The 25,512-nt window shown below is 38.1% G+C and overlaps 1 protein-coding gene across 4 annotated transcripts in view; it reads left to right on the top strand.

Annotated features, from left to right (window-relative positions):
* Window positions 1-1,036: 1,036 nt before the first annotated feature.
* Window positions 1,037-25,512, top strand: part of LOC146003952 (uncharacterized) — a 54,367-nt gene continuing 29,891 nt past the window's right edge. For 3 of the 4 annotated variants that reach the window (XR_014443879.1, XM_083142468.1, XM_083142467.1), the window contains exons 1-8: window positions 1,037-1,381; window positions 3,174-3,359; window positions 7,726-7,860; window positions 9,523-9,640; window positions 11,830-12,014; window positions 14,698-14,814; window positions 17,253-17,464; window positions 22,669-22,833. Coding sequence is in view for 3 of the 4 variants with exons in the window: in XM_083142468.1 (XP_082998594.1) it covers window positions 1,186-1,381; window positions 3,174-3,359; window positions 7,726-7,860; window positions 9,523-9,640; window positions 11,830-12,014; window positions 14,698-14,814; window positions 17,253-17,464; window positions 22,669-22,833 (1,314 nt within the window). In the remaining variant the exon portion in view is untranslated. The remainder of the gene's footprint in view (window positions 1,382-3,173; window positions 3,360-7,725; window positions 7,861-9,522; window positions 9,641-11,829; window positions 12,015-14,697; window positions 14,815-17,252; window positions 17,465-22,668; window positions 22,834-25,512) is intronic. The other variant, XM_083142469.1, reaches the window with a different exon arrangement.

Genomic DNA, 25,512 nt, shown 5'->3' with positions numbered 1-25,512 from the left:
TCAGACTCACTGTGTTTTTTTCACTGCAGTATTGAGATGATTCAAATCTGCATACCCTTGATAATTCCAAACACCTTTTTTAGTCGAGAATAATAAACATGTCCAACAGTATAATTTATTCACCACATCACACCCGCAAAGCCAGCCTGAAATTTCATAGAGTTCTTTTCGAAAATGTGTCTCAAAACCTTTTCCAGCACCACTTTTTCCTTTAACACATGTTGACATTGTGGGATTCGGACATGGTCGATCATTGTCAATCACTTGTTTCTTCTCTGAATATGAAAGTGAAGAAAAGGAATTATTTAAATACTTTTACACAATACTTTCACTATTCTCCATCTTAAAATAATCACGTCACTTCACACACACATTTAAAAAAGAATGCACAACAATCACGAGCAAAACAACGTGGGGTGAATGAGAGCCAAATCGTTGGGAACAAGTACAACCCCTTAAGAAACTAACCATGCTGGTAGGTGGCAGGGTGCGCATCCGCGGTCATCCTATGTTTTGGCAGAGGGAAGACATTGGATTTCCTCTCCAATGTCCTGGCCGTCACGGACCGATCTGCGTGTCTAACAACCACTGCATGCTGCATGGCATTCAAAAACTACCGGGCGCTCAAAACTGACAAAGAAAATCGCTCAAAATCGTAATTTATAAGAGTACAGATACTTTCTTCTTTATTTCATTTTCCTTTGGCCGTTGACACACGACTTACACACAGAGAGAAATCGCCACTGGTGCACCCTGTATGTAATTCTTTGCAAGTTTAGACTATATGTGATGCTAATGAAGTGAATCAATAAGTTTGCTGAAGGCAAAACTGAAAAAAAAGGGAAGGACTAACAACTTTCACCCTATTTCAAGTTTCATATTCATGCCAATCAATCAATGTAACAATTATTTCCAAAAATACCTTTAGAATTGATGTAATAATTGTGCAAAATGATATTTTTCTGCCTACCAATGAATGTGCTTATGCAGGTTGTGGCTCAACCACGTTAATTAAATCTTGGTGTCAGTTTCTGCTTGCTCCTGATTACCAAGCATGTAGTTAATGAAATTTTGGTCAATTTACTTTATCAAAAATTGTGCTTGTGCTTATGGGTTTTTACCAGTTTTAGAGTACCTTTGTAGCTCTCTTAATGCTATTTATATGATTTACATTTTTTATACATTATGCACAACACATTTGTAAATCACATTTTGCTGTATATTGTGGCATGGATAGCTGTGTTTGGTGATAATTTGGTTGTGGGTGATGGTCGAACTAATGAGAACGTTGAAAATATTACCTTAGACAATTCTACGATTTGTAGGTTAAAAATATCTAGCATCAACATAAGGAATGCAAACTTAAAACCAAGATACACGGGTGAGTTGGTAGTATTTTTCTTAGAAATTAATTTTATAAGTGTGTTTTCTAGGAAAGCTGTGTTTTAATACTTTTCTTGTAAGATATTGCCAATGTTGATATCAGACTAAGCCAAGCGTCAGGTTAACCTTGCAGCAGGTTTTATGTATCAATCCGCGCGAGAACTGAGCTCAGAATCTTCCGTGCCAGTCTTTCCTCAACCGCCGAGCTGCTTACATCGGAGACACTGAGAAAATCTACAGTATTGCCAACCGCACAACACATCAAAACCCGCATGCATGTCAAGTGGATTGTATTTTTGCTTCTCTTTGTCTCCTGAAACATAACATTTTAAAAGTACTTTCTGCGCATATATTATTTAATAAATGTGTCATTAATATAAGAGCGAAACAACTTCTAAACATGAGAGCATGTGTGTATATTTCGAGCACGCAAAAATAAAAATAAACAAAGATAAAAGTAAACAACGATAGGCCCCTCTTGAATTTAATGACAAATTATTGTTTTTGGTTTAGAAAGAAATAGATTTATGAAAAACTTGGTTGCTTCGTTCGCAATACATCCGTTACTGTAAGACACACGCACTTCAAGTTGTACCACCAAAAAAGCATGATTTGTTATTGGTGATATATACAATCAGGTGCATTGTCTGTCGCTATTACTCTGGTTTCAATTTATGAATCACTTCACTAAACCAGGATTCAAATCTTGGTCTGTCTATTTGTTGCTGATAATCACCCTTCCCTTTCTTTGCGCGGAACAGTAAATATGCGCCTTCAACAAAGCTTTCATTGCCGCCAGTGGGTGAAACAATAAGCCTCCCCCTTCCCCTCATCGTCGGTTTCTTCAGCCCTGGCGGTGGTTTTGCATGGTGGTATCCTTCCATGGTTTATTCCCCCTTCCCCCACTCACCGAGTTGAAGGACGTCTCGTCCAAATAATAAACATGTTTCTTCTCACTGCGATATATTTTAATACCGCGGAGATTCTTTTGTCGTCAAACAACAAACAATCGTTTCCTCTTGCTAAACTCAAACCGCAAATCATTCAACACCCGTGATACAATTCGTGTGCACATTGACGGCAAATCACCTCACGCCCTGTTTTACTTTGATCTTGTTGCCGCAAGGAGGATTATGCATTTAAAACAACTTGCTTGACTTTGAAGAACATTTCCTTTCGGATGAAGCCCAAAATAACATTCGGGTAAAACCGCGCGCTGAACAGGAGATTCAGCCATTCTCGCCGCTCTACAATAAACATAGGGTTAAAATAGTGAGAGGTGCAACACTGGTATCAGCGATTTCACGCGCTCTGCAACGCATTCAGTCTCGCTCGACTCGCTCTAAAGTTTCAATGTCTCTTCAACTCATTACAGATTCGAGTTGGCGAATCTGCGGTTCTAAGTTCGTCTGCACAGTGATTGCAACCAATTAAGTCCATACCTGCTAATCAATGTATTATTTTGTCTGTATATTACAAATTAAATAACTGTTTTCTTGCAAGTATGCAGTTGTGTCGGAATAGAACCCGTCTCAGTGGAACTATATTCTTGCGCGCACGTTTGGATCTACATATGCTAAAACCTGCTGCAAGGTTGACCTGACGCAGGGCTTACCTTACTATCCTCGAAAAGAGACTCTGTATCAAAATAATTCATTTAAAATATGCAAATTTCTTGCTGATATTTATCCATTTAGTAAGTGAATCTATTATAAATGCATTCTCATCATATGTACTGAACATAGTTAATTTCAATGCATTTGATATTATATTGTCATTTTTTTTTTCAGATACATCCATTTCTTACTGCAAGAATTGCTCATGCAGCTTCGTCAGTGGTAATTTTACATTCACAGAGTTGCCAGGTGTGGATAAATTCAAATCTGACTTAAAACCTGATCCATGGACTTCTATATTTGATCCAATTTCGTCTCTTGCTGCAAAACATACAAAAGGAATTGCATTAGAATCTCAAGGTAGGGTGATTTGATGTTAATATTTTTATAATATACCATCAAAATCTGTCACCTTAACTTTTTCCCTAAAGATTCATATGATTATCTTACAACACCAGAACTCAAGATGGGTATAACAGTTGGGCTGAAAAGTTCATAGGCTGACTCATAGATGGCGTTACTACAATTAAATCCATGTGATTTTTACTTAGTACTAACCTTCAAAAGATACGTGTATAAATTTCACAGCTGCCGGATAATTAGTTCGTGAGATATAGCATTGTGAGTGAAGCAGCTTTTGTTATTGTGAAAAAATGGATAAAAACAGAATTTCGTGTGTTAATAAAGCATTGCTTTTTGGCGAAAAAAATACTGTTGAAGCCAAGGCTTGGCTTGATAAACATTATTCGGACTCTGCACCAGGAAAATCAACCGTTGATAAGTGGTTTGCTAAATTTAAACGAGGCGAAATGAGCATCGAAGACGATGCACGCAGTGGACGCCCCAAAGAGGCTGTTACCGACGAAAACATCAAAAAAGTCCACAAAATAATTTTAAATGATCGTAAAGTGAAGTTGATCGAGATAGCTGAGACTTTAAAAATATCAAAGGAACGTGTTGGACATATTGTGCATGAATATTTGAACATGCGAAGGCTGTGTGCAAAATGGGTGCCGCGCGTGCTCACAATCGATCAAAAGCAACAACGTTTTGATGATTCGGAGCAATGTTTAGCGATATTCAACCGTAATAAACACGAATTTTTCCATCGATATATTACAATGGATGAAACATGGCTCCATAACTACACTCCAGAGTCCAATCGACAGTCAGCCGAGTGGACTGCACGTGATGAACCGAATCCAAAGCGTGGAAAGACGCAACAGTCGGCTGGCAAGGTTATGGCATCAGTATTCTGGGATGCGCATGGTATTATATTCATCGATTACCTCAAAAAGGGCCAGACCATCAACAGCGATTATTACATAGCGTTGTTGGAGCGTTTAAAGGATGAAATCACGAAAAAAATGGCCCCATTTGAAGAAGAAAAAAGTGCTGTTTCATCAAGACAATGCACCGTGTCACAAATCAATGAAAACGATGGCAAAATTATATGAATTAGACTACGAATTGCTTCCCCATCCACCATATTCTCCAGATCTGGCCCCCAGTGACTTTTTCCTGTTTCCAGACCTTAAAAGAATGCTCGCTGGAAAGAAATTTAGCACTGATGAAGAGGTAATCGCCGAAACTGAGGCCTATTTTGAGGCTAAAGAGAAATCGTACTATAAAAATGGCATCGAAAAATTGTATGACCGCTATAATCGTTGTATCGCCCTCAAAGGCAACTATATTGAATAATAAAATCGAATTTTGTCAAAAAAATATTTTTTATTATGTTAGCCTACGAACTTTTCAGCCCAACTGTTATATGTAGCGAGAAAGATGTGCATGTTGTTGCTATACAGACAAGGTGGTCATGTGCTTCAATCTTACACAAGAGGCATTATTGTTTTCATGTTCTTGTGTTGGCGTGTGTTATTTTTTAGTTGTTGAGATAAAATTAATATTTTAGACACTGATTAAACTTCAAATTGAGATACATTTTTTTCTCTGAGAAGTGAGATTATGTTTATTTGTAAGCAGAATAAGTAATAAATGGGTAATATATATTTCTAGAGTATGTATTTTTGGCTATACTGCATAAGCGACCCTTTTGTTTTGCCATTTCGGATATTGGTTTTAGATGGATAATTCTAGACTTGATTGATTGATTTTGTTTATTTTACTTTGCATTTCTGCCACTTTGGCTAATCACAAATATGAGGATGAGTGATGATATGATGAAATTAAAGAAGAAACACCCACGCCCAGGCTTGAACCTGGGACCCCTGGCATTGTAGCGCTGTGTGCTAACCACTCAGTAATGGAGGCCAGCAATAATTATAGACACTGAGTTCTTAGCATGCCATATGTTTGTGTACCACATCAGTGACCAGGCATATTGAGTGCCTCATGGTTGCACTATTGAATGTTCCAGGTTCAATGTCCAGTCTAGGCATGAGTGATTATAATTATTTGTGAATAATCCTTCATCAGTTTCATACAGTTACCATTCATCTTCATCATTGCAATTAGCCTCGAGACAGATAAGTAACATAAAAACAATTAGGCTCCATAGGAATAATTTATACATTAGTTTCTTGTGTTTTTACTTCTGGGATCTTGTTACATACAGGTATTGGACAAAATAATGAAAACAAGAGTCAGAAGTGGGACATAAATGTGCCTGGTAATACTGAGCACGGCGGAAATCAACCTTCTCTTGTTTGTTGCAGGTAGTATGTACTGTGCACTGACAGTAGAGTGAGGCAGTGTGGTAGTGCACGTTGTTCAAGTGTAGTGAGTGACCAGTATAGCCGACCTGACGGAGCTTGAAAGAGGTCGAATTGTTGGTGCCCGTTTCACTGGAGCATCTGTGAGCAAAACAGCAAAGTTATGTGGTGTAACACGAGGCATGGTCTCGAAAGTCAAGACCGCATACACAGTGCACGGTGAAACAGGGTCTGCTAAGCACAATAGTGGTTGAAAGACGAAGCTGCAGGAAAGGGACCTCCGGACCTTGAAGCATATTGTGACGTTGCAGAAGAAAACAATGGCCTCCAAAGTGACTACAGAACGTAATCAGCACCTAAACACCCCGTGTCATGCAAAACAATGAGGCGGGAACTGCATCAAATGGGTATCCATTCGCGTGTTGCTATTGCCAAGTCCCTAATAACTGAGACGAGTGCTCGAAGGTGACGTGCATGATGCAATGACCACAAAACTTGGACGTTGGAGGACTGGAAACATGTCATTTGGTCAGACCAGTCCACCTTTACCCTCTTCCCCACTACTGGACGCGTGTTTGTATGGCGAACACCCTCGGCAGCATACGATGTGGACTGTCACCGCCCGACTGTCAAACATGGTGGCGGCTCTATTATGGTCTGGGGCATTATATCATGATATTCGGCAGCCACCTTGTCACATTATACAGTCAAGTCTCATAAGCAGTCTATAGAGAACTCTTGGATAACCAGATCCACCTAATGGTGCAAACCTTATTTCCAAACCTGAATGCCATCTTCCAGGATGATAATGCCCCCATTCATACTGCTGGCACTGTTCAACAGTGGTTTCCAGAGCATTCTGATGAGGTTCAACATCTTCCCTGGCCCACCTAGTCCCCAGACCTGAATATTATCGAGCCTCTGTGGGCTGTTTTGGAATCCAGGGTTCGGCGTCGATTTCCACCTCCTTCGTCTCTACCTGAGCTGGAGGCTGTGCTGCATGAAGAATGGCTTCAAATTCCACTCACCACCATTCAGGACTTGTATCGGTCTATTCCGTCCCGAATCCAAGTTGTATTGCATGCTAAAGGTGCCCCATCACCGTATTAATACATGACGTTACGACTTCCACAGGTGTTTCCATTATTTTGTCCAATACCTGTACGTGTGTGAGAATTGGGCAATGGAAGTGAATGAGAAGGAATAATGGTGATTAGGATGTGGTTTTAACTTTTACTTAGGAGTACGAAGCGACAAACTTTTGCCAATGAATGGAGAGTTTCTGGACAGCTTTCAGACTGAGTGGCAGTCAACAAGCAACAAGTGACGAGGGATTTCACACCAAAGCAACAACAATGTGGGCTCCTCCAGTCTAAAATCATTCGCTGGGCATGCATGACCAATGGACGAGGCAATATGATGTACGATTAGGAAAAAAACAGTTTGAGGGTCATACAAGTGACAAGCAACATATGCAGCTTGCATCACTTTGATACGAAAGGTTGCATTTATTTCTGAAAGTTTGTTTCCAAGTTACTTGTCACTTCGGTCTGAGAACTCTCTTAGAGAAGAAGTTACTCAAGTGAAGTTCTTCAAATGCAACTGCCGGTTGTGACTGAAAGTGCCACTGAGTGTAAAATCTTTGCCACTAGGATCCACTTTTGAGTACCTGCATTTGGTTGGTTGTTTGATTGATTGAGTTGGTGTTTTAAATTCACTTTATGCACAGTAAGGCTAATTTGGATCGAACCAAGGTCCCCTTGATTACAATGCGACAGTGCTACCACTGTGCCATTGGAGAGGCCCGACATGCATTTGGGTCAGTACTTTTCTAAAAACATGTCACTCAATAACCTCATTTGAAGAAAATCTACATGTTTTGGGGAATGAAACACACTGAAATCAATAGAGATAAAATATCCCTAAAATTTCTTTGCAGTTTGTCACTAAATAAATCCATGTTAGATCACATTAATATATGTAGTTGAGGGCAATAACAACGCATTATTTTAATTATTTTCTATAACTGTGATGCGCAATTTTCATTGCAGGGTTTGTACTGAGAAAACTTCGTGACCATGAATTGTTGTTCAGCACAAAAGCCATAAGAAAAGCTCTGAATTCTGTTTCTCATCAACTCATTCTTGGATATGCATTAATGTTGCTAGGAATTGTTGCCTTTTTTGGTAAATATAATTTAATTTGTAAGCAATTAGCAGATATAATACTAAATGTAATAATGCATTGTTACACATTGCAATGCTACTTGGGTTTATTTTTACATGTATTTCATGTTTTCTGTAAAAAGAATCACATGTTGTGATGTATAGCATACTCTAAAGTACAGTAATAGTTTTCATAAATATAGGGTGATTCACCAATATAGACTGGAAAATGTTCATATTTCAGCACATTGTAAACACACAATATGAAATATGTTGTAAAAATACTGTACATATTGAGAAATGAAGAGAAAAAACCCTGCCAGAACAGGACAGCGAGGGGATGTCTGATTGGGTGTGGCACACCGCACTTTGTAAGCAGTCTGTTGCCTTGAGTCTACGAAACAGCCCATCGTTCTTTGCGTCAGTGTGTTGTGAGATAGTGAAGGAGAAAGGAGTGATCTAATTAATGACTAAGTGCTTCAGAATAGCTACTTTCAACAAGATGGTAGGTACCACACTTTGCAAAAAAGCATGACTGAAGAGTCTGTGGCTGCCAAGATCTTCAAACCTAAGTCCTCTTGATTTTTTACCCTGTGGAATGCCTTGAAATGAAAAGTGGATGTCAAGAATCCATAAGGAGAATGGAAAATAAACATTTGATGTGAAGTTGCTGCAATCACTGAGACATACATCTTGGTCGATTTTGAAAATGATTGTCTCTGTCTGGACAATGGCTTAATTCCAGCTTATAATATGGACATAAGTAAGTATATACTCATGTAAATATTTTGAAACATACCTTTATTGTGAATCTTCGTCTGAAGAAGACCCTGTTAGAAGGTGGAAACGTTATGGTTTTAGTGTATATATTTCTTTTTATACAATAAATTTAGTCTTGCTCAGCATTTTAATATTTTATTAATGTGGAAACAAGGCTCAACAGCGTTACCTTTCTCTAGTTTAATTAGTGAAAGAATCACCCTGTATAGTATGAATTGAAGTACTGAGATTTTGTATTTCAATCAATTCCTGCAATATTACTTTTTCAAGTAAGGATAATGGATCAAGGTAATGTGTGAGCTGCTCCTACATAGTCAAATAGTTATCACTCTTGCATTTGGGGCAAGCTGTCCTGGGTTCAATTTCCAGTGGGAACACCCTGAATTTCTTGTTGACCTAGCATCATGAGGAAAATTGGAGAGCTACTTGAAAAAGAAGTAGTGAGCTCCGGTCTCGAAAAAGTCACACAATAGTGGCAATGGGACTTGATGTGCTGACCACACGTCACCCAATAGGAAAGTTGCTTGCCTTCCTCTGGCCCTCAAGGGGGCTGTTGCACCATGCCTTTAGTTTTTTAAAGTGTGAATCAAACTTTATTAGGTGCAACCAGAGCATTCAACAGTTGAGCCAGTATTGTACAGCAATGGATACCTCCAGATCATTCAACAGTTCGAATAGAATTTAATAATAAAACCATTGGATATAGTTGTTGAGGAATTAGCAACCATTGCATAACTGGGTATATTTTCTTATCCATTTTTTTTCGGGTGTATCTAAAAAATAAAGAATTATATTCATTGTATAAATTTGCTTTTGGTCTTCAACTAACTTGAATTCTAGAATTTCACACTTGTTCATTTGTCATAGCTAAAGTTCCATCTGTATTTCTTTTCATGTTTGCAGCAATGCCTGTTGTATTTTGTGCCAAGGCCTGTTCCAGAAACACACTTAATTATAAGAGGTACCAGTGTTGTTATTTCTTTGAGGTCATAATGGTCTTATTGATAATGTTCATACTGGGGTAAGTGTCATGAAAAATGTGTGTGCGTGTGTACATGTGTGTGATAGAGAGAGAGAGAGGAAGTGAGTGAGTATCTGTAAATAAAATATTTTACGGAAAGGGTAAAATACAAGGTGGCACAAAAGGAATGCATGTTTTTGTAATAAGTGTAGCGTTGTTTATTTTCAAGATACAAACGTTTTATTAACACCAAAACCATCGGTAAGAAATGCAGTTTGGATAGGTATACAATGATGATTTAAGTATGGAAGATGATGTCAGAAAGATGACTATTGTTGCTGTACACACATCCGGAGCCTCTCCTCAAAGTTCCACATTGCCCTTGACGACATTTCATCTGGCACAGCTGTAATTTCTTCGCAAATGGCAAGTTTCAGCTTGTCGACTGTATGAGGTTTGCGAGCATAGACTTTCGACTTGTGGTAACTTCACAGAAAGAAGTCACAGACACAAATCTGGGGAGCGTGGGGGCCAAGAGACATCGCCGAAACGTGAGATTATGTGGTGGGGAAACATTTGATACAGAACTGCCATCATAAGCCTTGCTATGTGAGAGGTGGCTCCATCTTGTTGGAACCACATGTCTGCCATGTTGACCCCTCGATGTCGAAGTTGTGGACCCAAAAAATTGTGAAGCATGCTGACATCACTCTTTACTGTAGCCCCCCTTCTTCTTCAAAAAAGTAAGGTTCAGCGATCCTCACTTTCAAAACGCCGCACCACACTGTCACCTTAGCACTAAGGAGAGGTCTCTGGTGTAATTCTCGTGGGTTCTCCTTGACCTCCCTTTTTCCAGGCATGCGCAGAAAATGCCATTTTTGCAAACAAAATGTTGGCAAGTGCAATGCCGAACTTTGAGGAGAGGCTCCAGATGTGTGTACAGCAACAATGACATCATCTTTCCAACATCATCTCCCATACTTAAATCATCACTGTATACCTATCCAAATTGCATTTCTTATGGATGATAGTTTTTCTTGTATGTACGCATTGCTTGCATGATAGAATTATTTTCCTGTAGTTTACGGTTATTACAAGCATAAGAAAACAGTTTTTTCTTTTTCTTTGTGACGTTTCAGGAGAACACACGCTCCTTTCATCAGACATTTATTTTCATTTTGACTAAAGATACAGTTATAACAATGGTTAGTAATTTTTAAACAAAAAGGAATCTGTTATATAATGGATGTTGTCAATGTTACATTGTTGTAATATAGCAACTTAACTGTGAAAAAAGCAGTTTTTTTTTTGTTTTTTTTTAAAAAAATTATGAATCCCAAATATCATCAGGTAATTCAAATAAATGTCTGATGAAAGGAGCGTGTGTTCTCCTGAAACGTCACAAAGAAAAAGAAAAAACTGTTTTCTTATGCTTGTAATAACCGTAAACTACAGGAAAATAATCTTATGGATGGTTTTGGTGTTAATAAAACGTTTGTATCTTGAAAATCAACGACGTTACACTTATTCCAAAAACATGCATTTTTGCACCACCTTGTATGTAGTGTGGAGGTGAAACAATTTACTCACGCTGTTGTCCAGACCATACATATTTTTCTCTTTCATTCTCATCTCAATATGTGGCAACCATTTAATATTACAGTATAGACAAGTACGTATTTATATTTTTAGCAAGGATTGGACTTATCAGTTGGTAATCTGGTACTGATTAATATAGAGTGTATCTGTGTTAAAGTTTATTGATAAAATTACACATAACCTTTACATGCAATGTGTCATTGAATGCACAATATTTGTCATTTTCTTATTGTTTTTACTATTACAAAGGTGTAATCCATGTACCCTGGTTTTATAAAATCAGTTTCTAAATACAGTGTTTCTTTTATGGAAAGTAAAATGCATTTCAGTCCCTGGTTTCACATATTAATTAAGGTGGTGAGTCCTTCATGCAGCATTTTACCATTTAACATCTGATTGATGGCAAGAGTCTCAGTGCTTTGTTGCTATTGGTTAAAATTTAATATTTGTCCATCTCAAAATTTTTAAAGAGAATTGCCTATTTTCAACATTAAGTTAGGAATGTTACTGTAATTTAAAAAAAAACTGAAAATGTATAGATTGCCCATGAAGCTTCATTTACAGTAGATTTTTTAATATGAATACCCTTGCACTTATTATTTATTCCATCATCATTGTGACACTTTATTCATTTTAAAATATTGCTTCAGATATGGATCAATTGGCTTGCTCCATAACTTGATGTGTTTAGACACGGCTTGGGTTTCTTACTCGCAGATGATGAGAGACGCACTGGATGACATTGAGTCTTACTTACATGATTTTCGTGACCAGATGACTGTTGTCCATGATGATCTGAACTACATTGTCAGTTACGTGCTTGAAACATTTTCATGTAAGTAATTATAACAACATCAGAATAATTTTTCTTGCATGTAGGTATTGATTGCATTGTATTAGGGTGGATGAAATTAAAATGGAACAGGTGCCACAGAATGAAATCAACAAGGTTTATTTCAAACTAGCTGATACCCGGCATTGCCTGGGTATTTATTTATCCCAATCTTCTATTAGACAGGAAAATAATGAATTCTAACTATAGTGCAAAATGAATTTGGAGTTGAACGGCATTGGGAGTGTCACTATTCATCTTAGCGACCCTGTAAACTATGGATTCCACACTAATATCGGTCGTTTTACATGTCATCCCCTTCCCACCCCCACCCCTAGGGGTACCAAGGGTGTATTGGAGTTGAACGGCATTGGGAGTGTCACTATTCATCTTAGCGACCACATAAACTATGGATTCCACGCTAATATCGGTCATTTTCACAACACAAAGTCATATCAGCCTGAATGTTAGACAACCCAAGAAACACTATCGTTGTGCGGGGTTGCATAGAGTCACGGATGTCTGTTTGTGCAGAATTTAATATCGGTCGTTTTGGATTATTTTTACATGTCATCCTTTCCCACCCCACCCCTAGGGATGCCATGGGTGTCTTACCCCCCAAAATATTATTTCCAGATTGCAAGTAATACGTTTACCAGGTTTGGTTAAAATTGCTCCAGGTGTTCGAGAGTTATGGCTGAACAAACAAGCACACACACATCCACACACATACATCCATTTTTATATATATGTAGAGATTTAATCTCCAAAGTTACAGAAGCACTTGTCCCACTGTTTCACCAAGCGGTGAATACCCTGCTCGTAGAACTCCTTTGGCTGAGATTGAAACCAGTTGCGAACTTTGTCCAAGTGCAAGCACCGACCCTTCAATGCCTTTTTCAACGGACCAAAGATATGGAAGTCGCATGGTGATAGATCAGGGATATACAGTGGATGTTCCAACACTGTCCACCCAAATGTTGCCAACGTGTTCTTTGTAACAGCTGACGTATGTGGCTGTGCATTGTCATGCAGCAAAACCACTCTGGGTCATTTGGCCTTGATTGCTGCTCGGACGATGCTGCTGCCTGACCACCTACGCATATCACGTACTCACGTGTGACTATCTAAGGTGAGTCCATTATGCAGTAGGGGTTTCTTTCCTTACCTCCCGCTCTACTTCACACAGGGTTGTCGCCACACACATACATAAATATAACCCAATACATCCACTGTTCCGTTTTCATTTGATACACCCTCATAGAATTATTTCTCTTGCAGTTTACAGTTCTTACAAGTACATAAACACAATTTTTGCTGTTATGTTTCAGGAGAACACATGCTCCCTTCATCATACAGTAAACCCTCCTTAACACAAATTCGCTTAAGACGAACACTCGGTTAACATGAACAAAATGTTGGTCCCGGTTGGTTTTATCGGTTAACGTGAATTTTGGTACCATGAATTACGAAAACTGTTTTTTAGTCCGTTGCATCATTAGATCTCATTTAACACAAACTTTCAAAGTTTTTCATATTTTTTTTCTGTTGTTCCTCTGTAGTTCCACTGCTAGGTATGTAAGAAATCGCTCAACAATCTCTATCATCTTGCCAACAAACAACTTATACAGTATTATAACCAACACATTCAGATCAACAATATATTCAAATGTGTTTTTCTATTCTTTAAAACATAGCCAGTACGAGTAACATCAAGATTAAAACTTGGGTGCAATTTCTTGACAATCGCGATCATTGTGTCATCAGTGAGCTTATACGTATTTAACCAACAAATTCAGTTGTGTGTTCAGATGTGTTTTTCTATTCTTTAAAACGTAGCCAGTACAAGTTTTATCCAAATTGACTGCTAGTTTTACGGAAGCAATGAGTAGAGTTGGCCATGAAGTTACCAGGCATTTGTGTTCCCGTCTGCGACAGCGCAATATACAGACATTTTTCACCAGAAAATGATCTATGAGTACTTTTTTAAAAAGTTAATTACTGTAGTACTGTTATCTATGATGACATACATAATACATATTGTAAATGGTTAATGTGTAGAAAGAACTGTATTGCAACAATAAAATTTGAGTTCCTGGTTAGCACAAATTTTTTTAACACGAACTCTTGATTTTTCGGTCCCTTGGGATTCGTGTTAACGAGGGTTTACTGTATATGTATTTCTCTTTTGAATACTGTTACAGTTACAACAATGGAATAAATTAAACAAAAACATAAAGAAGCAGTTATACAACGAATCTTGTGAATAATATTACAACAACTTCATTAAAAAGTAATGCTTGTTTTACAATTTTATTGTAATGGTGAATCAATGTATCTGAGCAAACCACCATCAAATTTCTTCTCAGTTCTGATGTAAGTCACATGACTTTCTAAGCCTCATGACTGCCACCTGTTGAAAGAACAGCATATGGTTATATTCCTACTCTTGTGAATTAATAAATATTTATGATGAAGAAAACAGTTTGTTATTTCAAGTAGTCAAATTTACGAATGTTTAGTGATAATGTACATTAAAACATATTAGAGCTCTAGGGTTAACAGTTCAAAGGCTTACTTGACTCACCAGCATGTTTGTCTCATCCAGAAGCATAATTCTTACTGTTATTAACAAGTTAATTTAGTTTGTATTATTATTTTTATGTGATATCCCTTTTTATTCCAGGCCTCCCGGAACAAAGTATTAACAGTACAAGAAATGCTTTAAATGAAAGTTTTAACAAAATTAAGTTGGAAGTGTGGGAAGAAAGTGATCATCTCTGGAGGACATTTGAAAACTCAGGTATTATGACTGTTTTGTTTGAATAAGTGAGCAGAATACCATTAAAAATTTTGTGAATCAAATCAAGATGAACTGCTATGCATTTAAGCTGCTTATAATTAGGGCTCGGAAGTTGAGGAAAAATCCTTTTTTTTTTCCTAGAGTCCAAAGACGAGGCCCAACATAATATATGTTCATTTTGGGTCATTGTAGGCCAGAAAAAAGTGGGTTTTATTTGTCCTTTTTTGCCTTTTTCAGCGTTTTTTGGCTTATTGGTTCTTTTTTAGCCTTTTTTTACGTCTTAATGGCTTTTCTTTGCAACTTTACCTTCTTTCGACTACATTTTTACTGCCCATTCTCACTTCGAATCGTCATCAGTTCATCACCTCTTAACATCCTTTTTGTAGTAAACAAATATAAAAAACAAGAAAGAAATATATTTGGTTACGCCAAATATGATTCTTCAAATATGATTTTTCAAATTATGTTAATCTAAAAAATATATAATGTCTGAAAGAAGATGCATTTCATTCATATAGTTTTCTCGCACTGCGTGTTCATTACCACCAGAATTTTGTATTTTTTTATTCATTAAATGTGTAGCCTAATTAAAACTGAAGCTATTAATTAATTTGGATCAGATTTATACGTCCTTTTTTCATTTTTAGGTCCTTTTTTTTGATATTTTTAGGTCTTTTTATAGGTCTTTTTTTGGCAATTTATAGGTCTTCAACTTCCGAGCCCTACTTATAATATATTCTCTAGTGGTATCTAAATTTCTAAAGTACAGTTGAAACCGAGTTATACGTATGTCAAGGTGAAGAGAAATTAATATGTGTAACTGAGAATTACTTACAAATCAGATTTAGATACCATATCATACCATTGTTAAAATACTGTAATTGTATCTATTTTGAGAAACAAGATACACATGATACAGGTTGTTTCTGTCATAAAGTGGTAAATTAACGAATCTAAAAATTTGATTGTTAAATATAGGTTAGAAGCGCTTTTTCTAAATTTACATATCTTCTCTCTTGTTGACAGCTGATTTTGTTTTGTTTTGTTGATATAGTACCCAATTTTAAAAATTCATCTAAAATAGCATTTCTTTTACTAATGAATATGCAAAGTGTTATGCAAAGTGTGGTATAAACAATGCATAGATCTTCAGCTATTTCAGTTTCAGTTTTATGTGGATTAACGTCCACTTCCCATATAAATTTTACTTTCAGGTCAAGGGTGTAACTTTTACTCTTTCTGTTCTCCATGGCCGATCAATAGCAACTGAATTAACAGATGTTCTGTTTTTATTATGGAACACTGCAAACGCCAGCTATCTGCATCTTTTTAACGTGTGTACTTTCGTATCGGGATTACGTACAAAAGAAAACACATCCTCTTCCTCTGATAAATGACACCTATCCTGTTTCGTATTTGAAACTGGCCTTGTGTTTTTGTAATGAACAAAAAATGTGCACTTCTGTGACAGTGTTGTAGCTTGGTTATGTACAAATCAAGTATATTTTATGAAAATTAGTACGAATAACACCGAATTATGTGTAAATGTATTACGTACAAATGAGGTTTAATTAACACGTTTTTAAATTATGCTGCGACATACAGTAATTTACGTATAAAACAAAATTACGCAGAGCTGAGTTACGTATAAAGCAGTCTGAACTGTAATTACAGCTCTGACTATAAACTCCTATGTTCTGTACATACCAGTTTCTGAAACAGCTTTCTCTTATTATTTCGGTTAAGACACTAGCAAACCAGCTGTCTCCATTGCTTAACTACAGCCCAGACAATTTTCTTTTCACCCTTGAAGGAGGGAAGCATGCACAATGCTGTTTTCTCATATTGCTCCTTCAGTTCCCTAATACACTCTTCACGATACCTCTCTAAAAGCTCCCAAATCATTGTTTAGAAAAATGATAAAAGATAAAATATTAATAAATAAATATATGTAGGTATGATACCCCCCACCCCAAGAAAATGGAAAGAAGGAAAAAAATCTAACTAAACTTTGTGACTCAATGGTCCTTTGGAAGCCAAAACGTGCCAAGCGGGACTAAGCTGAAAAAATTACAATGCAGAAAAATGTAAAATCGGGTGAAATTTCCAACAACTTTCTATGTTGGAACCATCAAGATTGAATGTATAATATGGTAAAATGTAAAATTAGAGTTTCACTGTCGTTAGGCAAAATTACAAATATTCAATTGCATAATGATCTCAAAAATGGGTTGTGCTGGCAATTAAACTTCTTTTTTTGTTCAAATACCCTACACTAAAGTGAAGCGAATAAGAATGTGACAAGGTAATGTAAACATTAGGTTTTATAACCGTGATTTAGCCAAGTGCTTTCTAAAGTAATTAATTTTCAGTATTATTGTATGGGTATTTGTTTATGTACAAAAGTATCTAGTAATGTAAATGTTTACCTATTTCAGGATTGATGATTTTTAACAGTAATCAAACGCATTCTCTTCCCGTGGCCCTGAATTCAGTGGAATCTTCTCTGCAGCTAATGGCTAAACAGCTCTCTGCTCTGATGACTAAGATTGATGAGGATTCCAACATAACTGCCTCTGAATACAAAAAAATCGAAGCTAGTTTGTCTCATCTCAAATTGGAGTTCAACATCACTTTCAATAAAACAAATGTATGTTGTTTTTGTTATTATTTGTATTGACTGTGTAGTGGTGTTACTGATGTAAAAGTTATGGAGAAACAGTACTTTAATAATAGAATCCAGAAATTACATGAAATGTCAATGATGGAAAAAGAGTTAGAATAAGATAAAAATGATATGTTAAATTTCTTTCAGGTCATATGTTTGAGTTGAGTATGGAAATATGGCAAAGAGAAAATTGTATTTTTTGGTTCCTTTACAATGCTTTTCTACAAAAGCTGTCACAGAGAAGGTGAGACTAATTCCTGTATAGGAAAACAGCGACCTCCATTGGCTAGCAAATATACTAGGGTGAAAATTTGGTTCATTAGCTGCCGATTGAGACCAAAATGAGTGCAATAGGTTAAAAAGTCGTGACTGCGTAGCAGTTACCCCTCCAAGAATCATTAAGATGAAACAAAAAAATTACAAACCACAACATTTTTATTCAGAATCAGCCATATCATGTACAGGGTGGGAAATAACCTTTTGCTAGGGGTCTGCAGGAAAAAGTAACAACAATTAAGAAATTATGGTAATACCAAATGTTTACTACGACAATTGTGGTTACAAAAACAAAATTAAAAGTTAGTTTACGACAAAGCACCTTATTTCAAGGCAAATGCTAAAACCAAGACCTTCTTCGGCGAAGTGGCATTGACTTCTTCAGCAGTTCTGAATGGCCGGGTGCATCACTGGACCTGAATGCAGCGGAGCATTTTGGGGCTATTCTGAAGGACGCAGTTGAGTCCTTGATGATAGTGGAACGCGGACCGGACCGCTATTCCAGGCCAACACTCCTTGCACATCTGGAACAAGTCCTCCGTGACATGGAATGGAATACGGACTGTTTGCGAATCTTCTGAGCTCCTACCTTGATCGTCTTCGTGCTGTGAGAGAAGCAAACTGCGGACATACTAACTTTTAATTTTGTTTTTGTAACCACAATTGTTGTAGTAAACATTTGGTATTACCATAATTTTTTAATGTTACTTTTTACTGTGGACCCCTAGCAAAAGCTTATTTCCCACACTGTACATCTTTTTCAAAATAGGAACCATTGACAGCTAAGTAAGTGTCCATACGCTCCTGCCACTTTGTGAATGTCTTTGAAAATTCGTCGTCAGGTAGCGAACTGAAGAAAACTTGCACTGCGGTGATCACTTCTTTGTTCGTCATGAAATGATGACCACGTAAAGCGGCCTTTAAAAGTGGAAATAGCCAAAAGTCGCAGGGTGCAAGGTCCAGGCTGTATGCTGGATGGGGGAAAATTTCTATTTTTCTCTTCGTTGTGAATAATTGCTGCAACAGTGTTCACTTGCATCTCGTTAATCACGGACGGTCTTTGTCCAAGATGCGGAAGCGAAGCACCTAATTCGCACCCATCTTCGAACAACTTGTGCCATCGGTACACTGTGGCTCTACTCAGTCTGTCTTGATCGGCATATGCCTGTTGAAACATTGCATATGTTTCCGCAGCACTTTTCCCTAAACGCCAACAAAATTTTATGGCATGTCGCTGTTCATTTTGAATACTCATCACGAGAGGCAATGTTATACACAAAAAGCTGGAGAGGTAAACGAAACATGTTCCATGTAAATCAACACAGCTGCTCACTAACGTGGTTTCGCGACATGTGACAACTTGCTACGGAAACAGAATGAGTCATCCTACACGACGCGACTAGTGCCGAAACCATAGGCAGTGTTCCCAAGCGAGGAAAAAAATCTGTCTCACCTTCTCTGCGACAGCATTTGTACCTCGGGTTATCCGTGACAATGAACTTTACTGATGAAAAGATTAAATGGATGGTGGAACAAATACAGTGATACATCCGTGCCTCTCCCGGGTTTGGATCCCAGTCTGGGCATGGGTGTTTCAAATTCATCGCATCATCACTCATCCTCATCTTTGTGTTTAACCAAAAGTGGCAGAAAAGCAAAGTAAAATAATCCAATTGTATCAATCAACATTCATGCCTTAACCAGGGATTGAACTCGGGACCTCCAACTTTGTAACATGTTACGCAAACCAGAGAGTGACTTATTAGCAAGTGCCTGGGAGTAGACTGGCAGATAAACATGGAGGTACTGGGGGTCCGAGAATTTAACTTTTTCATGCATAGTCTAACAGCAGCATAACTTGTGGCATAAATAGGAAGGTTAAAAAAATATCCCTAGCATGTAAATTTTAATAAACCTGGAAATTTTGTAGCCCTTGCCAAGTTGTGCTTATGTATGGTCTAAGTTCAATCAATCCCAGGATGCCAGATCACAATGGGATATTTGAAGTCAATTTATGTAAGGGAGTCTCTATGTACAGTCGGGCAGAATTAACTTGAGAGAAATGGCCGCTCTGTGAGTGATGGAACTGCGCTCGAATTGGCTAGAGTGGGGGACTTCCCCCTGTAACGGGCCAACGGAAACTCTAATGTTAGGGCACGCGAAATGTTACCAACTGTTAAAAGGATTCACATGCAGTGACTGGTGAAGCAAGCGAAGTGGCAGTGTTTTCAAATTATGGATTAAAGGTAAACAATAAACTGTTTAACCATTTATTGTGTAAGATAGAATACTTATAATTTTCTTAGCATGTCCTCTTAATACAGTGATATTTCCGTTACACAATGTAATTATTTTTCAAATCTCCCATCTCCCGTTGTCAGCTGATTGCCCGTGATTCACGTTAGAGTCAAGCGTTCGCTGTAGGTTGGTACTCCTGCAGCAGCGCCGGCAGCCATTTGTCTCAAGTTAATTCTGCTGGACTGTAGTAGAATGAAATCACGGTTATCCATTTCTTTACCTTCTCAACTTTCCCCTTGAGGATTTCCATAGCATTTCTTCCAACTTATGTATGTTTGTTTGTTTGTTTGTGTGTGTGTGACAGAGAGTATATGTTTAAATTTTTCATGGCCTCAGGTCACTTCTTCAGATTCAGGTATTAAACTGCAGAAATGGAAGTAAGTGTTGTATCTGCAATGTTGCCAGGTGCAGAACAAAGATACACTTGTTATGGAAAAACGTGGTTCTCTCACCAGGCATGTCAAAAATTTTAAGTGGTAGGTTGGGTGGGTGGGGTTAATGTGCAGTTAAGGGGGAGGATTGGGAATAGAGATGGAGGGGTGGAAATGGAATTTGGTTCGGAAAGTTACTGTGCAGCCATTCACACCAGGGGGTGTAGTTGCACTCATGGCTAATATGTAGGCCATCTCCCAGTGCTTTTGTACTGAGGTGTTGGTGAATTGGAGTAATGAATGGATGATCAGTACCCAGAAGCAGTTGTTGAAAGGGATATTGTGACTGATCAGTACCCGGAAGCAGTTGTTGAAAGGGATATTGTGACTGTTGGTATGGAGGGCGACAGTGACATCCAGGTTGTTGGGTGGAGGAGCAGAGGTTGTTGATCCTGAGGTTGAGGGTTGTGGATGTTTTCCCCATATAAAAGCCACCACAGACGTCACAGCTGACCCATTCTAGCCCTCTTACCTTTCACCCCCCTTCCCACACACACACACACACTCACGGTCTCTCTCACTCACTCTCTGTACACATCGTAACTTTATTATCCATCAGTACCAGCACCTGAAGTGGAAAATGTTAGCTGGGGGACTGTTTTGGTCAAGCCTTGGAGTTTGCTGAGAGGGGATGCACCTATGGTTTAACATGGCTACAATGAGACAGCAGGGGGATGCTTTGTGAAAATTTTGTTAGCTGGGGCAAGGACGTATTTAGGGGAGTCCAGGGGTCCGAACCCCCCCCCCCCCCCGAAAGATTTATCAAGTATTAAAATTAAATAATGAAAAATTTATTCGTTTAGCCATTGTTATATAATTTCCTCTGAACTTATTGTAAGACAAGGATTATATTGGGATCATACAGCTTTGAAGGACACAAAGGACGTATTCCGTGGGTCAGGACCCCCCCTACCCGAAAGACATTAGGTACGAAAATTAAATAATGAAAATATACTCATTTAGCATTTGTTGTATAATTTCCTCTGAACTTATTGGAAGACATACGGCTTTGAAGAACGGAAAGGACGTATTTAGGGGGTCCGGAACACCCCCTCCCCACCCGAAAGACTTATTAAATGTGAAAACTAATAATGAAAATATACTCGTTTAGCATTTGTTGTATAATTTCCTCTTAAGTTATTTGAAGACAAGGATCATATGGCTTTGAAGGACAGGAAGGACGTATTTAGGGGGACCGGACCCCCCCCCCCATCCACACACACACACACACCCGAAAGACTTATTAAGGACAAAAATTAAATAATGAAAATACTCGTTTAGCATTTGTTGTATAATTTCCTCTGAACTTATTGGAAGATAAGGATTATATTGGGATCATACGGCTTTGAAGGACAGGAAGAACATATTTAGGGGGTTCAGGGGTCTGCACCCCCCGAAAGATTTACCAAGTACTAAAATTAAGTATGAAAATATTAGCATTTGTTGTATAATCGATGGTTATTAATTTCCTCTGAACTTTTTAGAAGGTTAGGATTATATTGGGATCATACGGCTGTGAATGACATTACAAAGAGGATTTATGTACACTACTACTCAAAATAATATGCATAAGATATTAATCAGAAACTTACTTTTCTCCAACTACATGTAACATCATTTTTGTTATTTGATAAATATTCAATTATTCATCTATTTGACATTAATTCATTGCCAGGGCACTTGTTTTTATGTAAATTATTCCAATCTTAACTACAGGTAAGCTACGTAATGAATATGCGCTGTTATATTTCTATTCTTATACAGTCTTTTTACCTATTCGTGTAATAATAATATAATATTAATTTATGTATTTTAATTAGTATTAATTTGATTTAATATAATTATTTTAATTTAAACATTATTATTATTATTCCTGAGACACTTGGTTCAGACCCCCCCCCCCAAAAAAAAAGTATTTCTAGATATGTGCCTACTGGGGGGATACCATTCCCCAGCATCCCCCTCACTTTAAGCACTGATCAGGAACAAAAATGTTATTTATCTCTGAAATATATTTACTGCCAAATGTGAAGGGACAATTTGTATATTTTTGGGGGTGGGGAGGTATGGCACACATTTGACATGAAAACTTAAAGTTTGTTCACTTCAAACAGTAATTGAAATTTTTTCGTGTGTCAGTCATGTTTATTCCAAAATTGTACTGATTGTCACTTCCCACAGGAACCAAATTGGAAATATATCTATGAGACTTTATGTGCATCTTGTAATGGATTCCTTTTCTCAGTGGAGAAGCAAATATCTCTCCTTGATGAATTTTATGTTGAAGCACAAGAGAACATTCAGCCTTTGATTGTCAACTTGTCTAATACCACATTAGAGATACAGGTATGAAAATTACAGGTGTATTTTCTATAACAAGTACATTGCACAGTGGGTCTACAAATGAAGCATTAGCAGGGTGGATCAGGTAAGTCAACTCTCATGAAACTCCAGAAACATAAATTTCATATGCAAAACATTACTCAACATATAAATGAAACGGTACAAAAAACATTGAAGACCACAGGGAAAGAACGTGCTTTATCCATTTTCTTGCAGGAGAGCACATTATTTCCTTGTTATGAGCATGTTCTTTCCCTGTATAAGCAACCAAAACCTCTTTGCAATGGATGGAAAAAGCACGTTCTATTGTTGTACAATTCCTAGTTAGAAAGACTCTTCACAGAGCTATCTGATTGCACCTTTACCTCAATTTGGTTAAAAATGGACAAAGAATGTTGTTTCCGTGGTCTTCATATGCTTTGATGAATGAGAATGTCGATTGTATGAAACGAAAAACATTGTAAATTCCAGCACAGAATCACCATGGCAGGAAATGATACTGTGCTACTTCTCTTACTACAGAAAATTGACTTATCTTCCCCCCCCCACCCTTCAAGTCACCTCCATCATGATAAACAGGCATTGTGTCACTGTCAGTCATATACAGATGAAATTGTTGTATCTGGAAATAGTAACCAAACGCTTTTTTTTAATTATTTCACACACTAAATTTCATGTAGCAAAAATCACGCGATGGCAGCAGTGATAATTCTGTATAAAGAGAAAGGAAGGATAATCATTGAAAATCAGGAAGGAGACATTTAGTAAAAAAAAAGATGTCATTACTCGCAGACGGTTAGCAAGGAGTGCAGTCAGGAAATATTCATAGAATGCTTATGTCAGATTGCTGAGTTGGATTTACTGAGGGGTAACAAGAAAATGTTTGAGTAGGAAGGATGACACCTACATAACTGGGGATTGTTATGTGGGAAGAAGAGAGAATAAAGAGTTGGGAGAACGAGTTCAGGGAGATTCTATGGAGAGTCGTTCGTGAAGGAGGTATTGGAAATTATCTCCGGAGTTCTGAGGAGATTCACGGTCTATCGCTGAGACGGGTAAGAATCCTTACTTTCATATCCAAATATGTGCCGGGTCCAATCTTGACGACATAAAATGCATTTTAGTGTGTGAGGCCTTTAAAGTCCTTTTAAAGTTGTCTTTTCACCTCTCGCAGCTGAGGCTATGGTAAAAAGGTAAAGGTAAAGTGTTACGCCCTGTGCATAGCACCATGCCATGAAGGCGTATAGGGGGTGTGGGGGTCGTGAGTAGGGGTGATGTGACCGCCTTTACCCCCCCAGGTACCCATGTTATTCGACACTGGGTAGGCGCCGGGGCCGCTTCCACCGTTAGAAAAGTTCCCGGATTTGAACCGGCCGGGGATCGAACCCGGGACCTTTAGCTGAGGCTATGGAGGCTCACTATTATTTAGTATTAATGTGTACATAGGATCGAGCGTACACACCCCAGAAAATCGATCCCAGTACCGAGAGTATGTTACCCAAGGAGACGAGCCAGTCTTTATAGTTTCCAGGTTACACAAGGAGACGAGCCAGTCTTTATAGTTTCCAGGTAACTGAAGGTGTGATACAGTAGTGGTACATCTTCACCGGAACCCCATATACAATCAAGTCTGGTGACCTCGATGGCTACCCAATCCACCTTTCTGAAAGATGTTCCTGAACATGGCAATGCCAGTAAGATGGTGCTTAATCTTGCTGCTGGAAGAGGAATTTGTTATACTTCTTGATTCACCCCCCACCCCTCCCAAGTGTGAAAATAATCTACGAGACAGCATATCCAGATAACACTGTTCGGCAAAATTAAACTTTTTGTCGCTCCCATGAACCAAATTAGGTGATTCTTATAGATTTCGAGCTCCTGAGTTTGAATCCGCAACCCGTTTTTCTCCAATACGTACCAGTTTTGAGGGAGGGGATGGGGGCGGGTTTCAATTACCACGCAAAGGTGCTATTCTCCCCCCATATAGAATTGCATGCTATCATCAGAATTTCAATATAAAACAAGCAGATACAACTACATAAAGAGTAAAAGTTCAACATTTGCATGTGAATTGGTGTTCCTGCTCCTCTTGTAATTTGTACAGGGTGTCTCGCGTGTCGCATTCCAACAGAAGTCGGCCAACATATTCACACTCCATTTCCTACTGTAGCGCCTCTCCATGGTAGCTATTTGTTGATGAAATCTTTCACCGTGTTCATCGGAGACCTCCCCCAAGCTGTACTGTTGAGAGGAGAAGTCCAAGTGACAATGCAGGAAATGTAACTTGAGGGACATATTACACCTCATGGTACGAAATGAAATAATTAACCTGCCCACAATGTCTTTGTAATTAGGTGACTAATGATTCCTGAGAAAATTACTGCACACGTTCCGCATCACTCAGCTTAGAAGGAAATGTAGGATCCTTCAAAACGTCTCTGATTTGAGACCCTGTATAAACACCTTCTTTCACCTTGGCCTCGCTCAGTCTTGGGAACAGTTTTCTGATATGAGTAAATGCTTCACCATCCCGCTTCAGGGCCTTGACAAATACCTTCATTAGACCTAATTTTATATGGAGAGGTGGTAAGAATACTTTCTCCGGATCCACAAGAGGTTCATTAGCCACGTTCATCTCTCCTGGGACCAGTTGGTTCCTTGGTGGCCATTTTGTGATGGTAT

This window comes from Lepisma saccharinum, chromosome 21 (genome assembly GCF_977018435.1).
Source record: "Lepisma saccharinum chromosome 21, izLepSacc3.1, whole genome shotgun sequence".
NCBI classification, from domain to species: Eukaryota; Metazoa; Arthropoda; class Insecta; order Zygentoma; family Lepismatidae; genus Lepisma; species Lepisma saccharinum.
Note: the sequence above shows the minus strand (reverse complement) of the source record. Positions and strands in the feature narration are given on the sequence as shown.